Below are 23,535 nucleotides of genomic sequence, written 5' to 3' on the forward strand. Positions count from 1 at the left end.
GTGAGAGAAGACCGGGAAGTTGCCCCTCCTTCATAGTCCTCATGGGCTGGGGAACATAGGGTGGCAAGAAAAGCCACTCGGTAGGCCAGTATGACTAAAGGCGGCCAGATCTTCTGCTCAGACCATCTGTCATGGCTAGCCCAACCAAATTGAAATAGGAAAAGCAATAACTTTTCGACGAGGTTTTAAAAGGAGTCACGTGTCCTCACTTAAATTGTCTTTCTTTTAATAGTATAAAAAGACTTAACGGGCCCCAGCAGCAAATACAAGCTCCTCTGCTTCCCGACCCGTTTCATCTGCTGTACTGTGCACCCCAGCGAGCCCTGCGGAACCTGCTGCCATCTGCCTGGACCTTCTTTCTGCAAGACGGCTCCTACACGATGACCCTGGCGAAGAATCAGCTCTAGGTGTCACCTGCGTGTGTAGGGACGGCCTATGTGCCTCAGGCCCCGGGACACTATGCCGGATTGGGCTAGATGGGCGATCCCAGATGTGATGTCATTTTGACTCCCAGGACCCCCGACTCCCATCATCCCGGTCCCCCCACGCCTGTTTCTTCTTCTCTTCTCTGTCTCCCCGCTCGTAAAGCAGCGCGGAAGAAACAGCGGACTGGCTTCACCTCGCCTCCAGTCCCCCTCCCAACCCGCGCGTCGCTGCGGAGCCCGCAGGCCGCAGAGCCGCTGCGCCGGGCGTGCGGGGGAGGCTGCGGGGACGGGGCCGCAGCCGGAGCGCCGGGGGCCGCAGCCGCAGCGCCGGGGCCCGCAGCCCTCCCCGAAAGCCGGATCGGCTCGCAGGTCTGGCGGGCGGCAGGGGTCCTGCGGGCGGAAGTGAGAAGCGAGGCGTGGCAGGAGGCTGCAGGCTGGGGGCTGGGATCCCCTCGGCGGCGGACGCGGCCCGGACAACCCGGACGAGGACGGCGGCCGCCTCCCGACGCCCGGCGCGCGGCCACCCGGCCTTTTTGGGCGTTGAGGCAGAGCAGACCGGCAGGGCGGCCGCTCCGGGGGAGCGAGGCTGAGCCGCCGCCCCCGGGACCAGGAGGAGGGGCTGCCTCGGGGGCGCCGCCGCGACCCAGATAGGCCGGGCGGACGCGGGAGCGGGCGGCGGCCCGTCGCCTCCCTCCTCCTCCGCGGCGCCATCCCTCGGCGCGCCCAACCCGGAACCCGGCGAGCGCGTGGGGGCGGGGAGGCGAGCGCGCAGAGCTGGCGGGCACCCCCGCGGCCCCCGGCCCCCCAGCCATGTCGGCCGAGGAGATGGTGCAGATCCGCCTGGAGGACCGCTGCTACCCGGTGAGCAAGAGGAAGCTTATCGAGCAGAGCGACTATTTCCGCGCCCTCTACCGCTCCGGCATGCGCGAGGCCCTGAGCCAGGAGGCCGGCGGCCCCGAGGTGCAGCAGCTGCGCGGCCTCAGCGCCCCGGGCCTGCGCCTGGTGCTGGACTTCATCAACGCCGGCGGGGCCCGCGAAGGCTGGCTCCTGGGCCCGCAGGCGGAGAAGGGCGGCGGGGTGGAGGAGGAAGAGGAGATGGACGAGGTGAGCCTGCTGGCGGAGCTGGTGGAAGCGGCCTCCTTCCTTCAGGTCACGTCTCTGCTGCAGCTGCTGCTGTCCCAGGTGCGGCTCACCAACTGCCTGGAGCTGTACCGCCTGGCGCAGGTGTACGGGCTGCCCGACCTGCAGGAGGCCTGCCTGCGCTTCATGGTCGTCCACTTCCACGAGGTGCTGTGCAAGCCCCAGTTCCACCTCCTGGGGGCTCCTCCTCAGGCCCCCGGGGATGTCAGCCTGAAGCAGAGGCTGAGAGAGGCCCGGCTGACCGGGACTCCGGTTCTTGTAGCCCTGGGGGATTTCCTGGGGGGCCCCCTGGCCCCACACCCCTACCAAGGGGAGCCCCCGTCCATGCTCAGGTATGAGGAGATGACCGAACGTTGGTTCCCGCTGGCCAACAACCTTCCTCCCGACCTGGTGAACGTCAGGGGTTACGGGTCTGCCATCCTGGACAACTACCTCTTCATAGTGGGCGGGTATAGGATCACTAGCCAGGAAATCTCGGCTGCGCACTCCTACAACCCCAGCACCAATGAGTGGCTCCAGGTGGCCTCCATGAACCAGAAGAGGTAAGCGCGCAGCGGGGCTGCTTCCGCTTCTTTTCCCGTTCCATTCATTCACTTGCTCACTAGTTCGTTCATTCCCTTGATGTTTGCTGGGCAATCGCAGGAGATTTTGCTGAAGTGGGAATGACATCTTCAGGAGTGTCGCTGGCCTGGACTCTGGCAGAGTTCCCAAGGAACTGAGAACTTGCGAGGAAGAAGTGGCCCCCGCCAGGTCAACTAACCGAGTACTTTCCTTGCAGGTCTCGCTCTTTCAGGCAAACTGCCTTTTTTGCCTCTTTCCCGGGTGGGGGTGGGGGATGTCTGTGGTTTCCTAGAAGGATACTGTAAAGGAAAACTTTTTTTAAGTTTGCTTTCATTTTTACCTTTTTTAAAATTTTTTAGGCTCTAATCCTGATTACAGTGACAGACCCGGCAGTGACCTGTAATGCGGTCTTGGGAGGATTTTTGTTGTTGTTATTGACTTTGAAGCTTTCCACACTGGGGCCCCAATCTGTAATCAGATTACCATTAGAATTGTACCTTGGATTGTCTTTTTTATTTTGTATCCTCTCTTTTGCATCTCCCTTCCTTCCCAGACAGTTTCGTCTTTGTTCTAAAATTTGAGCCTGGCAGTGGTCACCTACAAAATTAGAACGTTTCAGTGCACCCAACCTTCCCCCTCCCATCCTCAAATCCCTCCCAACATGCCCTTGGGTGACATGAAGACAGGTAAAGGAGGAGGGGAGGCGAGGGAGAGTAGGGAATCGAGGTGGGAAAGGAGAAGGAAGAAGAAGGAAAAAAAAGAAGAGCAGAGCAGATACAGGAAGAGATGGTAGGAAAGAAAGATGGAAGGACTCAAGATGGCCCAGAGCCATTCACACTTAAGTGGGGAGAAGAATCAGTATGATCCACGAAAGGACAGGAATACCCTTTTTTCTGCTACACTTGTATCCATCTCAACCCCCTCATGGGCCCTACCCTGAAGTGTGGAACACGTAGTTGGGGGACTCACCACCAGGCAAAGAAAGTTGTAACTGGAATGGGAAGACCATTATACATACATACTTGACTTAAGGGTACCCCAGCCTTGGGGGGTGGGGGGAACAGTGGCTTTATTTCTACTCTAACATGAAATTCCTTTTGGAAAGTGTTCTTTTTTTTCTGGTGATAAAAATAATACATACTTATTTTAGAAAAGTGGAAAATGGAAAAGAATCAAGAAACAGAAAGACTATCACTCCTGCTCCCTCCCTCACAGAGGCAATACTGTGTAGAGATTGGCATGTTTTCTTCCAAGCCCTTTTTAGTGTATTATTTATACCACTGAGATGATACTGTATTTAAGGTTTGGTATCAGAAGTGTTATTTTTAGGCAAATTCTACAAGCTTTAATTGAGGTAACAAAGGGACATTCAGTGGTTACGAATGGTGCTCAGATTTGGGGTGGAAAGCCCAGCCGGTTGTCTGTCACCTCTACACACGTGTGTCCAGCTGTATCAACTGCTGCTCAACAGAACCCCTCCACCGCCAATCCAGCTTGAGCTCTAACATAACACCTCACAGAATTCTTATTTTTTTAGAGAAGTGGGGAAGGCCACAGGGGGAGAGAGAATCCTAAGCAGGCTCCGTGTCCAGCACAGAGCCTGACGTAGGGTTTGATCTCATGATGCTGGCATCATGACCTGAGCCAAAATCAAGTCAGATCCTTAACCAACTGAGTCACTCCAGTGCCCTCTGTTCTTTCTTTACAAATCCTTGATAGTCGTTTTTCTTTTTTCTTTTTCTTTTTAGGAATATTCTTTATGTCCTCCAGGGGAAAAAAAAAAAGGTATTCAAGTAATTCGTAAATACATGCTTAGAAAAATTACAGATGACACGAGAAACCACAGAGTGGAAGATATGTGTATCTACTGATATATATTTATATATTATACATTTGTAAATATATGTTATAAATGTACATTTATATAAACATAAGTATGTTAATAATTGTTAGGGGAAAATGTTTGTATGTGTGTACATGTAGGGGTGTGTGTTCATCTTATATATATTTTTACCATAGGTTGATTAGGCTGTGCTGATTATTATGACAATTCCACTTGGAGAGTTTTTTCTGTATCAACAAATATCAATATACATAGAGCTGTCTCACTCATTAAGAGCTGTATTCTAGCCTTTGGCTGTATGGTAATGTAATCAGCCCATCCCAGTGAGCATTTAAGTTGTTTGTATTTGCCATTATAAACAATGCTATAATGGGATGCCTGGGTGGCTCAGTCGGTTAAGCATCTGCCTTTGGCTCAGGTCATGATCCCAGGGCCCTGGAATGGGTCCCATGTTAGGCTCCCTGCTCCTCAGGGAGTCTGCTTCTCCCTCTCCCTCTGCCCCTCCCCACACTTGTGCTCTCTCACTCGCTCACTCTCTCTTTCGAATACATAAGATCTTTTTAAAAAATGCTATGTTGAACATCTTGGCATAGATGTGCCTCTCTTAGCAGGCATTTTTCAGTAGTCCTAAATAACAAATTCCTGGAATCCCTGGATAGGTGGGCCAAAGTATATATAAGTTTTAAATTTTGGTAGCCCCTGCCAAATTGCCCATCAGAACATTGTTCAGATCTCCTCTCCTATCAACAGTGTCTGAGCTTGCCAGTTCCTGTACTCCTGCCAAGACAGGATATTATCATCATTTTATATTTTTACCAATCCAGTTGGCAAACACCGATGTGAATCTTTCTGCTTGGGAGAGAAATTTTTCCTCTCAGATGTTTATTGGCACTTTGTATATATTTTATAAGTGGCCTTTGCCAATGAAAAATAAAATTGGTTTATCTTTTTCCTATTCAGTTTAGAAATTCTGTTTACATACGTAGAATCAATCTCTTGTCTCTTAGGTAATGTTGCACTGTTTTCCCCCTGCCTTTATTTTACTGGAAGGCCTCAAAAATAAAAATCCACAAAGTGACTAGGCTGGTGAAGTCAATGAGTAGAGGGGTGGGTTGGAGTGATGATGAATCGGAGAGCTGTCACCCCACCGCAAGAGGGCCCCACCCCTGTCACCCACAGCTTGTTGCTATCTCCAAGTATAGGAAGCATTGCCAGATAGCCAGATGCCCTGATTTTTAAAGACTGGCAACTTACTGCACTGAAAAAACCAACGTCAACAATAGCAGAAACCTTGCAGACCAAACAAACTGTAGGACAACACTGGCATGGTGAGCCTCCAATTTTGGACATCAGGTTTATCATGTATTCTTTTTTTTTTTTTTAAATTTTAAATCTTTAATATGTAATACCTAATCTTCATTATAATCTTAAAAAGATCTCTTTATACAAATGTATCACGTATTCTTACATGAGGAAATTTAAATTTTGGGGGAGTCAAATTTGTCCTATATACTATTAGCTTTTAATCTTGCACAGGAAAGGTGTCTACAAGTTAAGAATATACAAATATTCATCTGTCTTATAATCTATTTTATGGTTTTGCCTTTTTACATTTATATTTGAATGTTTGGGATTTATTTTTATGTAAAGTATAATGTAAGGTTATAGCATGTTTCCTAAATGTCTCAGTGGCCTCAGTCCTCACTGTGATTTGCACAACCAGTTATCAGATGATAATTTTCCTGTTTCCATATTGACATATTGGCTTTTCCTTTACCAATAGCATACTTTTATTTATATTTATTTATTTATTTTTTCCAATAGCATACTTTTAAATTATTGCAGCTTGGTAAACTATTCTGTTGTCTCGTGGAATAGAGACCCATTTTTTTCTCTTTTTGTTTTTTTTTCTAAGATTTTATTTATTTATTTGACAGAGAGAGAGACACACATCACAAGTAGGCAGATCAGCAGGCAGAGAGGGGGGGAAGCAGGCTCCCTGCTGAGCAGAGAGCCCAATGCTGGACTCGATCCCAGGACCCTGAGATCATGACCTGAGCCGAAGGCAGAGGATTAACCCACTGAGCCACCCAGGCACCCCTTTTTGGTTTTATTTTTATTCTCTTAGCTATTCTTTGTACATTTTCCCCTTCAGAGAAACTTTAGAATCCAATTGTCAAGTTCTGTTGGAGTTTTGATTGATATTTATCAGTTAAGTTGGAGGAGGATTAATAGTTTCATAATACTTTGCAGATAGAAAAATTGTTTTTCCATGTATTTAGGTCTTTTGGTCTTTCAGGAAAGGTTTATGATCTTTGTATAGTCTGTATATTTTTTGCAGTTATTCTCAGGAATTTTCTAGTTTTTTTTTTTAAACTTTTGTTTATTTATTTCTTTTTTAAGTAAGTTCTGGGCGAAGGTGGGGCTTGAACTCAAAACCCTGAGATTAAGAGTTGCGTGCTCCACTGACTGAGCGAGCCAGGCAACCCCGAGCTACTGTTTTTTTTCTACACAGATACTTTTTTCTTTTCTTTTCTTTTCTTTTTTTTTTTTTTAAGATTTTATTTATTTATTTGACAGACAGAGATCACAAGTAGGCAGAGAGGCAGACAGAAAGAGAGATGGGGGAAGCAGACTCACCGCTGAGCAGAGAGCCCGATGTGGGGCTCGATCCCAGAACCTGGGGATCATGACCTGAGCCGAAGGCAGAGGCTTTAACCCACTGAGCCACCCAGGTGCCCCGACACAGATACTTTTTTCCACCAAATTTTAAAATTGGGTGCCATGTTGGAATTTGTAACCTTCTTTATCTCTCTCATACTTTGACTCAGATTTGACGGTCAGCTCAATTGGATGTCCCTTTCTGAACTCTGAGTTAGGCTAAATATTCAAATTCTTTGTTTCTCTAGAACACTTTCCACCTCGAATTGAAGTTTTCTGCTTATGTTTGCTTCTCTCCCTTCCAGTCAGGTCCAGTTCATTGCTTCTGTGTGCCCCTCCTGCTAATGTGGTATCCAATAATTCATAGATGCTCAAAATGCACCATTGTTTTTGAATTATGAACTATATCATATATTATTGTAATAAAAGTGACTATATTATTTTATTTTTTTAAATGTAATATTGTGAATATTTTTATCTTGTAACAGTCACTATCGTTATTTAGAATAGCAGAAAAATAATATTAGGTAACATTTAACTGAACATTTACTCTGTGCTAGGTACTGTTCTTACTGCTTTGCATGTATTATCTCACTTATTCTTCACAAAGACTGTATCAGGCAGGTTCCCATTTTACAGAGTCAGAAACCAAGGCATAGAAAGTCAAGTAATTTGCTAAGGTGTGTAGTAAGTAGAGTAACCAAAATGTAAATATCCATTGAATAGATATAACCATTTAGAGTATTTACAGTTTGGCTTATAGACTGGCAGTGACCATCTTCATGTGCATTTTTTAATTTTCTTAAAAATTATTTTCTTCAGATGGGCGCCTGGGTGGCTCAGTGGGTTAAGCCGCTGCCTTCGGCTCAGGTCATGATCTCAGAGTCCTTGGATAGAGTCCCGCATCGGGCTCTCTGCTCAGCAGAGAGCCTGCTTCCCTCTCTCTCTCTCTGCCTGCCTCTCCATCTACTTGTGATTTCTGTCTGTCAAATAAATAAATAAAATCTTTAAAAAAAATTATTTTCTTCAGAGAAGTGGAGCACAGATGCTTTGTGCTGCTTTTAAAAATTTCATTACATGTGTTTGAGCTTCACCACAGCCTTCATTCATTTCTAGCATCTTTCTAGTCACTATTGGGCAAACAACAAAGACAACATGGTTCCTGTCCTCAAGGGATTTAGATGATGAAACAAGTAACAATGAAACTTAGAATGGGATTGTTTCTGGATAATGTATCTAATACAGTTTCTGGAAACACCAGAGGAAACTTAGAACCTTGAGGAAAAGCAGATTTCAGCCCCTGTGATTACACAGCATTTCACATCTGGCTTGATTCACTGCCTCTGTGATGTACCTTTACATCACAGTACCTTTACTGTTTTACTTTGACAAAGTGGTCAAATGCAAAGCAGCCCACGTTCCTCAGCAACTGAATAGGGTGGTGATCTCAGAATCTTAAATAGTATGGCACAGGCAGGAACCCTAGCTTGAGAGATTCTGTAAAGCCCTTTGCACCCTGGATAAAATGGTGCATGTGACCAGTAGTGTTCCCCATCCCCACCCCCCGCCCAAAAAGGAAGAAAGAGATGTTAGTGTTGTGCTGGCACACTTGAAAATGGCAGTGTGAGTACACAGCAGAGCAGAGAGGCTGCTTTGAAGTCCAGGGATGCCCCACTGCCCAGTGGTCGGCATGTGGGTTTGATCTCAGGAGTTGTCAGGACATCTGTGCGAAAGTCTGTGTACCCACAACATTGCTTGCCCTCCCTCCTTGCTTCCATTGGTGATAACTTGCAGGAACTGGCCACTGTTGCAGCAATCCTGGTCGTTCATTTCTCCGTCTCTACCGTCTCTAGTCTCTCTGATTGCCCTGTACTTTTGCTCTGCAGTTGTTCTGTGTGTGAATACAAAGCCGGGAGAGAGTTAAACAAGTTTCCTGGCTGAGACGGAATTACTGTCATCAGCCTTAGCTATTCCCTTTTTCTCTGGGCCAAAGTTTAGTATTTGAGGGCATTTCTGGTCTCCTTTCTGGTTAAGGTTGCAGCCCGAGAATAGTGGGAAGGAAAGAAAACTATGTGTCTGTTCATCCCCCACTCATTGTGATTTTGTCCAGTAGTTGCTTCGTGTGCTCCAGTCTCTCAGACACCTAGTAGGTAGCGACCTGCTGGTCCCCAGGGGAGGTTAATCCATAGGGAAGTGGCAGAAGGTAGGCAAGAGGAGGAGGAGGAGGGGGCACAAGGACCTGAGTGCTCCACAAACTATATGTCTTTTCTGTGTGGTTGAGAAAAGATCTTGCCATTTCTCTCTGATGTTTACTCCAATGGCAACAAACTTTTCTATGGAGCAAACCTTGACAATGGTTCCTATTTCTTGAGCTCTTAACTCTGGGCTACATGTTGTAGACACTGTTTTAGATGTCACTTCCTATTTCACACTCACAGCATCTCTTTGGAATAGTCTCTTTTTAGATCTTTTTAATCTCTTTTTAGTAGTATTGGCTCCGTCTTCCCAAGGGGAAATTGAGGATGAGTTTCAAAAGTTTGCATGGTTACAGGGCCAGCACTCGAAGCCGCTCCCACCTCTGTGTCACCGGCCACCCTACAGCTGTATACAGCTACTGTTGATCTGTGTAGCAGGGTTCAGCATGTTTCATGTCACTTAGTTTTTAAGGATTTGCTGAGCTCTTTATTTCCTTGAGGTGAAGTAGTAATTAAATCAGCATTTTTTCCCCTTTATTTCTATTTCTAAGTCAGTCAAGGATGTAGCTACAACACATCATTATTTGGTTTGAAAATTATTCTTTTTACCCCCTGAAGGTAGTATGTCAGGGATCAATATTAAGAAAACACTAGAGATGAATTTTTTTTTTAAAGCCGTAGCTTGGATTCATACTTTCACCCTTCCAGTAGGTGAAGAGTGAAAGAGTTACTTTCAAAGAGTAGGAAATGAGGTGCTTCATGGTGAGAATTTATGGATGAGAGAGCACTTTGTATGTAATTCCAGAATACATTCCAGCCGGTGACTGTTGCAGTTAACAAATGACAAAGAGATCCTCTCGGAATTAAGAAATTTAGTCTTATGACACCCAGAAAAAGCATTCCCTCTTGTGACCCCTTTCTGCAGGTGTTCCCCTTTTCAACTCTCCCTGTGTGATATATGTTCCTTTCTCCACTTCACAGGTGGGGAAACTGAGGATGAGATGAACTGAGATTTAGTGACTTATCTAAGGTCACACAGCCATTGAGTGGTGGAGCTAAGATGTCCCCGTGTGAGCCTGGGCTCACAATCCTCAGCAGGACGCGTGTTCACTAAGTGGTCCGCGTTGGGGTGGCAGTTTCATCTTCAACTCAATATTGAAAAGCGTCTTCTCTTCAAGTGAATTTGAGCATGCTGGGTCTGGAGAGATGGAATTGTTTACTTTTAACTGCTTACTCATTCAGCCCTTACATGTTTACTTAGGACAAATGCTTATGCTGGATGAATATTAAAAACTGTTTTGATCTTAGAAAATTTACTATCTGTGTACCTTTGGGGAGCAAAAACAAATTGCACACTGGTAAAATTTAGTCCTTATTTGCAAGCTTTATTTCCTTTGGTTCCCCAAATTTGCACACACAGAGAGGGCATCATGGTCAGATTTTAAGGACCATTGGCAGCAGGAAAAGTAAGCAAAATGAAGTAGAGACCCCCCCGGTGGCTGCCACCCCAGTGAAGTCGGTTGGCATAAAATGTGACTGGCTGGCTAGGTGTAATGTGAGGTTCTTGCTGAAGAGTACTCTGTTCACTTTGTCATTTGAAAAACAAAACAAAGACTCATTTAAACGGACACGTTGCAGGCACCTTTGAAAACATCTTACTGTTTTAGTAGGTGTAGGTGGCTATTACCCACAGGTCCTATGTCATGGTACATCAGTGTTGATTAGACTCCTGCTAGGAGATCACACATGGGCAACTTGTTCCCTATTTCTTCCTCATCTACCCTCTTACCTGCATTTTTCAAATGTGGGTCTCCCCATTCTTTCTTAGGATATTGTTAATTTTGAAGACATTGTTGTATTAGTGGTAGATGTGGTCTCTAAATTTACATGGTCTACTTTATTGCAAACACTAGAAAACTAAGAAATTATAATGGTAGTATCTTATCTCAGTGTGATACTTCCTGAGAAACTGTTGCCTGTAATGTCTTGACCATCCTGTGATGAGTATTATCCCCATACCAGCAATAGTGAATTGGTGTGTTTGGACTAGGGTCAGAGAGCTGCTTCAGGTCTTTCTGTTGCATTGTGCTCTGCTCACACTCCTGTAAACTTGAGACCAAGCACCAATCTGGGAGACTGACCCAAATGTGTATCCCATCTGGCCTTCAAGGAGTCATTAATTTCTGTGCGCTACACTGGAACAAATTAGTTTTTTCTTTTCAATTCAGAAGTTAAAAGTTACAAGACTTTTATGTAGCATCTGAAGCTGATGAGCAGTATTTGATTGTATTACTGAATATGGGGCTTAAAACCAGTGTCTTCTCCTTTTAAAATTATCTTATTTATTTGAGAGAGACAGAGATAGTGAGAGAGAGCATGAGCAGGAAGGAGAGGGAGAAGCAGACTCCCAGAACCCTGGAATCATGACGTGAGCCAAAGGCTGACGCACAACCAGCTGAGCCACCCGGGTGCCCCTAAAATTATTTTCTATTATGATAAATGAGCATTTGTTGATTTAAGTATTTGTTAACATACGGAAGCCCCCCGTAAGGGTGCTGTATCAAAATATGTTTAGTTTGGTGCTTATGTAGCCCTTTGTATTGTGTTGTGAAACAGTATATAAGATGCCCTCGGATGGAGCGGTGGGATGGGGGGGCGAGAGATCTGCCAGGAGCACTTGTGGTAAAGGGGTCTTTGAACCACCCTCTAGCACCCACCCTTAGCATATGCACCATAGAAGGTGCTAGTGTGTACCTAACATGGAGCCTCCTCAATGGGGAGGAAGAATTGGAAACATGCTGAGTAGAGAGACAAGGGAGGTTATGCGTTCCTCCCTTAACACTTGCTCCCGCTGTTGAAAGAAATATTAAAATATTAAATATTAATATAAATTATTATTTAATGTTAATATTAATAAATTAATATTAATATTAAAATATCTTTGGTTCTTGGCACAAGGCTAAGCAAGACTACTCTTGGTTATATTGAGTTGCTTATCTCTAATTGCTAAGATTTGAAAAATGCTTCATTCTTGTGAATTCTGAGATAGGAGTGAAATTTGAGGTGTCATTTGGCCATTCCTCTGTCCCCAGGCAGAATGGCACCCAGCTTGGAGAGCTAATTTTCTTTAGATCTCCAGCACATTCCTCAGTCTGCTTTAGCAGTTCATGCCATTGCCTTCTTAATGGTTAAGAAAACTGACTCTCTGGGCCTTTGTATCTCTCTTTCAGGTCTAACTTCAAACTTGTGGCTGTTAATTCAAAACTCTATGCCATTGGTGGGCAGGCCGTTTCTAATGTTGAGTGTTACAATCCCGAGCAGGATGCCTGGAATTTTGTGGCACCCTTACCAAACCCTCTGGCCGAGTTCTCTGCGTGTGAGTGTAAGGGGAAAATTTATGTCATTGGAGGATACACGACCAGAGGTAAGTGAAGGGGCCAAGTAAGTGATCCTCTTCCACGTGAGCTTGGGCAGCCTGGGGAAATGCTCTGATGTACATATTGTAATTTCATACATTATATACTGGACATTTGCATATCTGGGAGGAAGAGAGTTGAGTATTACAAGGGTACTTTGGACAGAAGGGACCTTTGATCCCTTTGTGTGAGCATGAAAATTGAATGGGGTAGAGGATGTGATGAAGAGAATACGTATTTTCTTTCTGCTCTGGAAGCCCAGCCTTGTGAGCAGCTGTCTTGTGACTGGACTGGGTAAGTGCCATCCTTCTTCCAAACACATTTAACACTATGGAATTAGGGCCAGAACATCCTTGTGGATCTGTGTTTTCACTTTCTTCGTTCTTGAGCACAAAGCTATCAGACAGTTTCCAGAAGCTCAGCTCAAGGCTGTTGTTCACATAGTGTAAGAGGATTACAAAAGACAACAATATAAGAGAACTTTTTCCTGACCAGAGGTGGGAGGTGGTTGTGCTTTTTATTAAGCTGTACTGTTTTTGGTGGGCATTTGGCATTGATAATTTGGAAATAAGTTTTCCCAATAGGTTATTTACTGCTGTTCTTGGTAGATAGCATCTCACATGATAATGACAAACTTGGTTGTGTTAGGAGGCGGTGGGGGCCCACCAGATAGAAGTGTGTCTTGCCTTTTATCTCTCTCCCCCACTTGTGTCCGAGTTACCTCTTGGCCAAATAAATTTATTTATTTTTTATTTTTTAAAAAAGATTTGATTTATTTATTTGACAGGAATAGAAAGCGCATATCTTTTAAGGAGCCACTGTTGAACTCAGTACAGGTGCTGTGTTTATGCATCTAAGGAGAGAGAGGCAGTGACCAAGAGAAATGCATGGGATGCAGTGAACTTTTTTGTTTTTTAATGCCCTCAAGTTTTTATCCCCGTGGAGCTAGTCCCAGTGCCTCTCCCTCATGACTTTCCAGTAAAGATAAGATAATTGCCAGCTTTTGGGGGTAATAAGTAATTGAAAAAAGAGAGAGAGAGACCTAGCAACCATTTCTTTTACCTTCTACTTTGGTGTTTGGGTACGGTGGTCAACTTCATGTGTTTAATGAAACCATAGCCCCCAGAGAATTCCTGTGTGTGCATATGTACCTCTGGGTGTCTGTGTGTCTCTTCTCTTAGGAAAGTAAATACAGTTATTTACTTTTGAACATTTCTAAGAATTCTGATTCCTCCCTAGATTTTGTAACCCAGAATGCACCCTGTGGGCTGACATAATGCACACATATCCCTTGGCTTCTCTTGTGACCAGGAGCTGGGAAGCACTGACAGGCAGCACTGAAACCCAAGAGTACTGTGCTGGTAGATTTCCTAGTTTTTCCTTGACCCTGGCTGAGCAAATGTTCTTTAGATTTGACCTGGAAAACCCTTGTTTGTGTGTTTTCTAGTTTCTCAAGCCACTACTAATGTACCTTCTTCACTCGGGCCACCCATGGTGATTCCTGCCCTGGATTCCCCGAGCCAAATACCTGTGATGGGATGGTTGGGTGATGTGGATGGATGAGTGTTTGTGTAAGGGTTGAAAACGGGTTTTCTGAGATGAGAGGGCGGGACAGTTCCTTGTACTCTGAAACACCCCTCCTCTTCTATGTAGGATCTTCCCAGCACTTCCTAATAGTTACCTGGATTTAAAATAAGGAATCATAATTGTCATAAAACAAAATGCAGGGCTCAAAGTTGGGCTCTTGGCTGGCTGACTTCTTAAGTTAGATAGACTTTTAAAATTTAGGAAGTAATAGTTCATGATTTTTATGACAGCTGTTTGATTATATTGATTCTGTAGCAGGCATTGTGGAAATTAAAGGAAACTCCATAGAAAGTAGTAGTAACCACTCAAGGGAAGAAGGGTGATTTGCTGAAGTTCAGAATTTCCTCTCAATATAAAAGAAAAAAGGTTATTCCACCAACTCAAACCACCTCATCATGGTCTGAGCCCTTGTTGGGTGAGGAGAGAAAACATTTACAGAAGACCTGGGAAGACCTTCAGACCTGGAACGGAGAAATAACTCCTTTATTCATGCGGTGGGAAGCCAGGTTACTAAGGAGCACTTCTGATACATTGGAACCAAACTCCCTTGGACTGTCTCTGGAATGAGTTTCTTCACAATACCTCCAATAAAAAGAAATACAAGGAGGTATTAGTGTGGGTGGAAAAGAGAGGGACTATTTCCTAAAGCTGTAGCAATTCTGAAATTTCTATAAGTGGGGGGACGCGTGCACACACAGGGCTCGGTCTTCTTTCTGTTCTTTCTGTGCCCTCTACGAGGCCCTCCACTTGATACCAGAGGGGGGGGTGGAGCTCCTTCATCTTTGCTAACTGTGGGGTGGGTCCCTCTGTGTCAGGAGGAAGTATTGTACCCTTTAGTTCCACATCTCTTCCCAAGCTGAGTTGTCTCTTACACTGATGGATTTTGTTGTTTGTTTAAGCAACAACAACAAAGAGAAAGTTCATTCTTTCAGATAACTCAGAGCATTTTTTCTGCTGAGGCTAAAATATGCCACTTATTCTTTCCTAGAGGAGAAGAAGATAAAAAAGAACAATTAAAAAAAGAAAAATGAAACTAGTTATTTTATATTTCACAAGCATTTTTCAAAATGAGAGTAGGCAGTGTTTTTCCTTAAAGCAGCTGAGAATTCAAGATAATGTTAGAGTAGCCTTTGATCTACTTTCTGATTTTATCCACACAAGAACCAGCCGTCTCTGGGGAAGCATGCTTCAGGGAGAGGGAAGGGCCTTTGTGAGTATGTCTCTGCTGTTGTAGTCGGGACATCGAGTTGCCAAGTGATTCTATGGCTTGAAGGCCACAGTGAGAATTTCTGGTTTTTTTCCTGACTTGCAGTTGTGTGTTGTTTCCTTTAGACTAACCCCTGAAGATCTTGCTTGGCTCACTTGTCTAATTTAGTAGAGTCGCTTGTCAAGAGTAGATCCCTTGGGGCTTCGCCTGACACCTGTATTAACACGTCAGTAATTCTGTAGTGATTGAGGAGAGTTCCAAGGCTCTGATTCTTTTTACATTGGACTGGTGGTTCTGAAATGCTCCAATCACAGCAGGCCGTGTCCTGGCTCTCTTGATTCTGAGAGCCTCCCAGGGAGGGGACATCCCCAGGGGGATGGTTCTAAACAGATGATCTCCCAGCCTTACTGTTGTCCCAACCTCTGCTTCTCTGGAGTCCTTTTGCCTCTGTGTGACCAGATGGTCTAAGCGGGGGCAGATGTTATCACAACGTGCACGGGCAGTGGTGCTCCTCACGGCTGTGTCCTCATTTGGCTTCTTTCTTCCTTTCAGACCGCAACATGAACATTTTGCAGTATTGCCCCTCGGCCGACATCTGGACACTGTTTGAAACCTGTGACGTCCACATTCGCAAGCAGCAGATGGTGTCTGTTGAGGAGACCATCTACATTGTGGGCGGCTGTCTGCATGAGCTGGGGCCCAACCGGAGGAGCAGCCAGAGCGAGGACATGCTCACGGTGCAGTCCTACAACACGGTCACACGGCAGTGGCTCTACCTCAAGGAGAACACGTCCAAATCGGGGCTTAACTTGACTTGTGCACTCCACAACGACGGCATCTACATCATGAGCAGAGACGTGACCCTGTCCACCAGCTTGGAACATCGAGTTTTTCTCAAGTACAACATCTTCTCAGATAGTTGGGAAGCATTCAGGCGTTTCCCAGCCTTTGGACACAACTTGCTGGTTTCCTCTCTTTATCTGCCCAATAAAGCAGAAACATGACTGAACCGACTTAGTATTTAAAAGAAACCTGGTTCAAGGCAGAAAAAGAAAAAAAAGGAAAAAGTAGTGTCCCATTTCCAGGGAGGCTAATTTCTAAAGGGAAAAAGTGGGTTAAAGTAGGTCACATGTACAATAGCTGTAAATAAGCTTACTTGAACTAATTACTTGAAAACTTGTGGAGAAAAGAGACCAACTTTGTTATTTTTTTAATTATTGATTTTTTAATTATTGATTTTTAAATGATGGGAGCAAATCCATGATACTATTTTCATCAAATATGGTACCCTTGGACCAGTGACTGAAACTGATCAACAAAAAGAAGATTCATTGTGTCTGCTTTAGTAAAGGACCAAAGTCGATTGTTGACGTGAATGGTAAAGATCATTTTAAAATCCGTTTTATTTAGGTCACTTGAAATATCATTAATACCTTAAGTGAGAGATTTTTCATTTACTTGAGATACATTTATATTAACACTGTCATTCACCCCTATTCTCCCCTATTCATACCCACATATACTTCCGGTGGTTTAAAAATAGGGTTCTGTGTTTATTTTATTTGCACACTACTTTCCAGGAAACTTACAATGATGGAGCCCTAGAGTGAGTCCTTACAAGCTTCAGTCCTCCCAGAACCTTTCTTAAAAACCTTCTCAGCTATTTTTCCAAACTTCTTTTGCAATTATGTGTACTGAATAGACAGGTGTAACCTCTTATTTCATTTTGGTGGCAGATTGCAAATTTATGTGGTCAGATAAGTTGCATTGCTAGGCATTCTGTATTGTTTAAAAGAGAGGATATATTGTTTAGAAGGATGGATATATATATATTTTTTTTTCTTTTTTTGAAATCAAGTCTTAAATGGGAAGGGAAGACCAAATAAGAAAAAAAAAATTGCCTTTAAGAGTTACTTTTGATGAATGTCTTTGACTTAGTTCTGTTTTTAAGATAAGAAAGATAAGTTCATCATCTTTAGATCAGACATCTTTCTAATTTAACCTTAGCCTTTTAATTCACGCTTTGCTTTTATGAGGGAAGGTGAGGATAGCTGTGGAACTTTGCTGCTAGAGAGGGAAGAAACTCTTGTGGAATAGGAATGGCCTCTGGTGGTATCTCTGAAATTCGGGAAGTTTCTCTGCTTGCCTTGGTCATTGAGTCAGATGGAACCCAGCTCCAGCAGTTGTCAATAAGTCAGCTAACATGAATATATAAAGTTTCTGCCAGTCATAGCTCCATCCCTTTAAAAAATATATATACTTATAGAAATGTTATTCTTTCTGAGCGTCTCTGATCTTTTGTAATAGGATGGTGAAGCTGGGAGCTGGAGTCCATCCTTCTACTCTAACATTCCAGTTACAGTGCACCTCACTTTAAGAATGTCCTGCAGAAAAACAAAAAACTGTCATGGCAAATCCATGTGTTCTGCGAGGCTACCCAGCGCCTTGGGTAGGCATTCGCCTCGTGGACATGGTGCAGAGGGCCGGTCACTTTGGCAGAGCGCCCCAGGTTCTCACAAGGTCACTACAGGGTTTCATGACAACCATGGCCTGCGAGCAGAGTGAAAATCAGGGTCTGGTTGTAAAAATTCTATTTGCACAACTTTTTAGGAATACTTCTATTAAGTAAATTGAGGCAAGCCTTTATTGTGGATCTGGGAACAGCTCTTGGATCTTGTCACCAAATAATCATATTGGTACTCTACTTACATTACTTAAGGGTTTCTAAGCCATACCCATTTATTCTCAAATACTCAGCCTTTTTTTTTTTTTTTTTAAGTCTGAATTGAAATCTTCTTGGGGATGGTACTTTAATAATAGATTTATATTAATTTATATTCATTATGGAATTGAATTTCCAGTGACCTATAATTTCATTGCATATATTTAAAAATCTAATTTATTTTAGATAGTGTTAACTTTTGTTGCTACAGATCTTAACTTTTTTAAAGCTTCACCTTGTATATTCTGAAGAGTCTAGCCAGTTGAATTAGTTCTGGACGATTAGACCTTAGCTTGTAAATAACCATATCATTTAAATGTAATATTATTGCTGCCAACCAGTTCTCTTCCTGGTTACATTCTTTGGGTCTGTTTCCCTCATGCCAACAATTAGATTATTGGACCAAGTGAAGGCATACTCTGGTCCACAAAGCTCTTTTTATAAACCAGGTTTGATGTGTGTGTATGTGCATATTGTGTGTGTGTGTGTTTGTGTGTGTGCATGCACGTCCTGGCATATTGCTCTAAGATACCCAGACGTCTAACAATATTTTTGTCACTCTGGACTGCCAGCCGTACTTGGGCGAGGAAGAATGTGTAATAGGAACTGATCTGTGGATTTGGGTCATCATGTCATCATTCTTCCTGCTGTGCACATCAGCTATGTTGGCATTCTGAGGATAATTTTAATTTAGCTCTATTCTCACATTGGTGCCAATGTTGTAGTGAAGACTCTACCTATGATGAGGGAATGTTGTTTTGAAAAGTCCCTGTCATCCCCCAGGACTTTGCTTTTTTTTTTTTTTTTTAATTAAGTGTTTAATAGTAGTGTAGTTAACATACAGTGTTATATTAGTTTCAGGTGTACAATGTAGTACTCTTTGATAATACGCTTCTGTTTTCTTCCTTTCTCTAAATGCTGCTTCCTTCTTTTCTGACCTGCTTCTTAGGGGTGCCAACCTCCCACAGTAGGGAGGAGAGTTAGCGGGAGGACCCCTGCTGGTGGGAGCCACCTTGCCAGAAGAAACCCATTTTATGAAGAATGGTCTGGGAGGCAGAGGGAGGTTGGTTCTCCCTGTCATTCTTTCTGGCTTTCTTCATAACATTCTTGGTTTAAGAGGCCTCTCCCCTTAGCATCCTTGGAAGTTTTTCTGATGAAAGAGTAGGGGTTGATTATTTCAATAGTGTGGGTTAAGTCATAACAATGAAGTACTGAGAAGGTTTTGGATTCTATTAAGAAACAAATAGATTAAGATTAAGCATGAATACCAAAGAGAATTGAGCTCGGCCATGTTTTCTTGAACCAAAATCCCAAGTAATTCCAAACGCCTTAGATGTCAGTTAAAGTTTTACTGAGATGGACAAAGCTCTTTTTCTTCCAAAAGGAATTAGAAGGAAATGCTTGTTTTCTTTCAGTAAAGAATTACTTAATGAGCATTGTGGATGCCATGTTTTCAGATTTCCAGGTAAAGTCATGACCCTACCTGTTTGGCCGCAGAGGTAAATTGAGTGGAAAGGCCTTGGCCTTCTTGATCAACCAGCGTCTAATGAGCCGTGGCTTAATGCAGAGCTCTTGTGAGGCAGCATAGTGACAGAAAGGGAACATGGGTGAGTTGTTGGATGCCTTTTCCTTGACCAGGGGTGGGGAATATATAATGTCTGTGTCACCGTTCTCTGATGGTGGCATCATGAATCAGAAGCACTCCCTTCCTCAGTGCCAGGAATTGGTCTCACAGTCCATGTCATCAGAGCTCCCTGGCAACCATTGCCCAGCCATCAGAGTGAGATGAATGAAGTCTCTTTCTCATCCTGCCTTAGAGGAGTGAATGAAATAGTGAGTAGATACCATCCAGAATGGCTTTTTAAAAATTTTATTTTATTTATTTATTTGACAGGGATCACAAGTAGGCAGAGAAGCAGGCAGAAAGCAGGCTCCCTGCTGAGCAGAGAGCCTAATGTGGGGCTCAATCCCAGGACCCTGAGATCATGACCTCAGCCGAAGACAGAGGCTTAACCCACTGAACCACCCAGGCACCCCCCAAGAAAGACTTTGAAAGCATTGAGCTGATTCAGCTCCATTCCCTGGTTCCCAGAAATACTGAAAGTCTGTTGTGTGCAGGACAATATTAAGAACTAGGGATATAGATGTAAATGAGTCATGTCCCCTGACCTGGAGAGCTTACAGCCTTGTGAAAATGTTTGCCATATCATTGTAACCCATGTCCTCTAAGATGCCCACCTTTGTCAGGCATACTGGGGCTCTGTGGCCTGGCTGCCTCTCGTCTATCCACTGCTTCATGATCTGACAATTCTTATGAACCAGCTTTTCTCTAAATTTGAACATCACAACCTAAGTTCTAAGGGTTTGCTTTTTTTCTCACTACCTTTCATAGTCTTCTCTGTACTTCATTTTTCAAAAAAAAAAAAAATGTGATCTGCTTTAAAGATAATTACTAGGCACACAGCTTATGTGGCTAAGGGCTCAACAGCTCAATCCCTTGAGCGGGGCGAGCAAAGTCAGGGAAGTGAATATTGGGGGAGAGGGGAGCTCTTCACATGTGTGTTTGTACCTATGCCTTTAAAACACTTCCATAAAAAGCATTACTAAATGGTCATTAAGACACTGGTCCTGACGGAAAGTCAAGGTTGATGCTACCTGTGTGATCACTTATTAAAGGGTGGTTTTCTGTCCTTATGTTTCATTCATGTAAGAATATTTGCTGTTTTTCATTCTCTTATGTTAATTTAGGAACACGGTATAAAATACATACCAGTGGACATAATGCTAACTTCTGCACTTGACATAACCATTTTTATCATTCCTCTAGAACACATTAAATGTAAAAGATGGTTGATTTTGAGGAGCAAAAGGCCGCTGAGATGATTTTGGTAGGGTTGGCTGCTGCTTTCTCAAATGGATGTCACAGTTTGTTCCTAGTAACGAAAAGGAAAATGTAATTTGCATTATTGTGTCATTTTTCTAAGAAAAATCTTAATGGGGTTCTTTAGGTGTCTCTACAATGTTTTCATATGTAGTGGTTATTTTAGAAGAGTGGATAATCTGTAGAATGAACAATTATGTTTTGTTATGACTGACACTTTGTTAAAAAGGTTGTATTGTGTCTTCAAGTATGGCTTAAAATGTAAACATTATGATATGATTCGTTCAAATACAATGATGCCTATGATGCCCTTACTCAAATAGCATTTGTTCTGTGTTTATAACTAGAACCGTAGAAGAAAATCTCTTCAAATAAAATAGTTCAAAATCTTAGCAATCTAAATTGTTGTTCATTAGGTACAATGTACCAGCCATGTGGTTGGAGCTGTGCGGAACAGAGAGGACACGGGTCCCTCAGGTGGGGGCTCTTGACCCACAGGGAAGACTAGATTAGCACAGAGGGACCAGCTAGAGAGGCAGTAGTCCTGTAGGAAGATGGGTCAAATGGGGTAGCAAATGTTGCCAGAGCCTTTAGTGTTTGGAGAAGAGGGATCTGGGAGGAGGAACTCTGAAGCCTTAGAATTCTGATGTCTCAATCCCACTGTTCATCAATTACAGTCCGCCACAATCTGTTCCACCGTTTTCTAATGTTTCCCATTTCCTTTAAACACCCCTCACTCCAGGAAAACTGAAACATACAACTCCTTGCCTTTTTTTTTTTTTTTAAAGATTTATTTATTTGAGAGAACAGGGGAGGGGGAGGAGAGAGAGAGAGGAGAGAGAATCCCAAGACGACGTCCCGCTGAGCGCAGAGCCTGATGCAGGGCCCGATCTCACGACCCTGAGATCACAACCTGAGCCGACCCGAGTAGAAGACTTAATTATTTGAGCCATCCAAATGCCCTACAATCCCTTGCTTCTGAGGTTTGCGGGGTTCCTGGAGGGGGCATCATCACAAAATGGGGTTCAGTTACTATATGACATCCCACGGATGTCCATTCCCTTCCATCCTTTGATTGCCCCATGTGCAGGAACTCACCTGCCCATACATTCCCCCTTATACATACAATTTTAAGAATGATCCGTCTTAAGATAACAATGGTACCTCATAAGAAACCCGACATACCCGCCTTTATAGTCAAAAATCAGACCTAGCTACTGCACCCAGGGACATCACAGCTTATTGCATTCCAGTCCAGGGTTGTCAGGGGATGTCCATTGTGAATGTCCCTGGGTGATCACTCAGTTCTGACGATCTATCATGAATAATTCAGATTATTTCCTACATACTCAAGACACATGAAAACAACCACACCAACACAAATTGAGCTCCTACTCTGTGTAAGGAACTGTAAGCATTTAAAAAAAATATTTTTAAGATTTTATTTATTTATTTGACAGGCAAAGATCACAAGTAGGCAGAGAAGCAGGCAGAGAGAGAGAGGAGGAAGCAGGCTCCCTGCTGAGCAGAGAGCCCGATGTGGGGCTTGATCCCAGGACCCTGGGACCATGACCTGAGCTGAAGGCAGAGGCTTTAACCCACTGAGCCACCCAGGTGCCCCAGAACTCTACGCATTTTTAAAATTGAATTGATTTCATCCTCACAACAATCCCATGTGGTAAATACAAATATTATCCCACACCTGAGTGGCTCAGTGGGTTAAAGCCTCTGCCTTCGGCTCGGGTCATGATCCCAGGGTCCTGGGATCGAGCCCCACATCGGGCTCTCTGCTCAGCAGGGAGCCTACTTCCCTTCCTCTCTCTGCCTGCCTCTCTGCCTACTTGTGATCTCTCTCTGTCAAATAAATAAAAAATAAAATATTAAAAAAAAAAAAAAAAGAAACCTGAGACATACAGGTCACACATTGCTATTTGGGAAAAGGGAGAAGGAAAAACTAGTCACTGGTCCAAATTGTATACTTCTTCCTGCAGGTAAGGTCTAGCAAGGGCTCCCTGTTCCAAAGGTGGTAGGATTCCTGGTTAGCTAATCTGGGAACCACTTCTCCTGCCTTGCAGCTGGATGTTCCATGGGCCTCCCTGGGTGCTGTGCCCAGGCGGTAGCTCTCTTCTCATTGAAATGGTTATTGGACAGATGGGTGTGTGGAGAGAACCTGGGAATTTCTGTAGAGCCTGGGGGATCATCTGTTTACAGACCAGTAACATTTCCTTGGTGATAAAACTCCTTTAAGAACTCGGCTAGAGCATGGTGGATCTGATCTCTGGAGACCCTGTATGCTAAAGGCCCAGATCTAGTAGGGCCTGGGTTTTTAGACTTGAAGCCCATCTTTGTGGTATCTGTATTCCTGCCTATACTCTTTACCCCTAGCTTAATGGCTCCAAAGTCTTCCTCAGCTTTGGGAAAACCTACAGTAGGGGTTTGCCCTTGCTGAGGTGCATCCCAGGGAATGCTGCTTTCGTAGAAATGCTTGCTTCTGTGTGGCAGAAGGTGTTTGGGAGGGGTTCTGGGCATGAATTCCCACTCTGTTTCTTTGCCTGCTCTGAAGGCCCACTCCTGCTATGTTTTCCTGTTTGTTCATGCACCTTTGATGGGAACAGAAGTTCTGGCTCTTCTGCAAGGCACATATTATCTGACCTTCCGCTGCCGCCTGGCTGCGGGCAGAAAAGGGAAAAGCCTGGGCTCCAGAGCAAAGTTGGCTGACTCTGCTTCCCAGTTCTGCCACTTTCTAGCTGTATAGCCTTGGTCAGATAACTGCATCTCCCTGGGCCTCAGGGTTTTTTAACTGTAAAGTAGGGATAACCACTGTCTCCACTCTGTGGAATTATTATGACCATTGAATGAGGAATCCAGGTGAAGCACTCAGTAGACATGAGCTGTTA

At 43.9% G+C, this 23,535-nt stretch overlaps 1 protein-coding gene across 2 annotated transcripts; it reads left to right on the forward strand.

The window, feature by feature from the left end:
* Positions 1–1,138: 1,138 nt before the first annotated feature.
* Positions 1,139–21,030, forward strand: KLHL42 (kelch like family member 42). Of its 2 annotated transcripts, XR_009401681.1 has the most exons (4): positions 1,139–2,107; positions 12,056–12,249; positions 15,588–16,413; positions 19,652–21,030. XR_009401681.1 is itself a non-coding variant. In XM_059387249.1 (3 exons), the coding sequence occupies exons 1-3, from the start codon at positions 1,236–1,238 to the stop codon at positions 16,037–16,039; spliced, it is 1,518 nt and encodes a 505-aa protein (XP_059243232.1). In that variant the 5' UTR covers positions 1,139–1,235; the 3' UTR covers positions 16,040–21,030. The 2 variants fall into 2 exon arrangements, 1 of the variants encoding a protein (XP_059243232.1); XM_059387249.1 differs by having other exon boundaries at positions 15,588–21,030.
* The last annotated feature ends 2,505 nt before the right edge of the window (positions 21,031–23,535 follow it).

This window comes from Mustela nigripes, unplaced genomic scaffold (assembly GCF_022355385.1).
Source record: "Mustela nigripes isolate SB6536 unplaced genomic scaffold, MUSNIG.SB6536 HiC_scaffold_545, whole genome shotgun sequence".
NCBI classification, from domain to species: Eukaryota; Metazoa; Chordata; class Mammalia; order Carnivora; family Mustelidae; genus Mustela; species Mustela nigripes.

Coding starts and splice junctions, on each gene's coding strand:
- KLHL42 (XM_059387249.1), top strand. CDS start 1,236: ATGTCGGCCGAGGAGATGGTGCAGATCCGCCTGGAGGACCGCTGCTAC. Junction 2,108..12,055: donor GCCTCCATGAACCAGAAGAG/GTAAGCGCGCAG, acceptor TCTCTCTTTCAG/GTCTAACTTCAAACTTGTGG. Junction 12,250..15,587: donor TGGAGGATACACGACCAGAG/GTAAGTGAAGGG, acceptor TCTTCCTTTCAG/ACCGCAACATGAACATTTTG.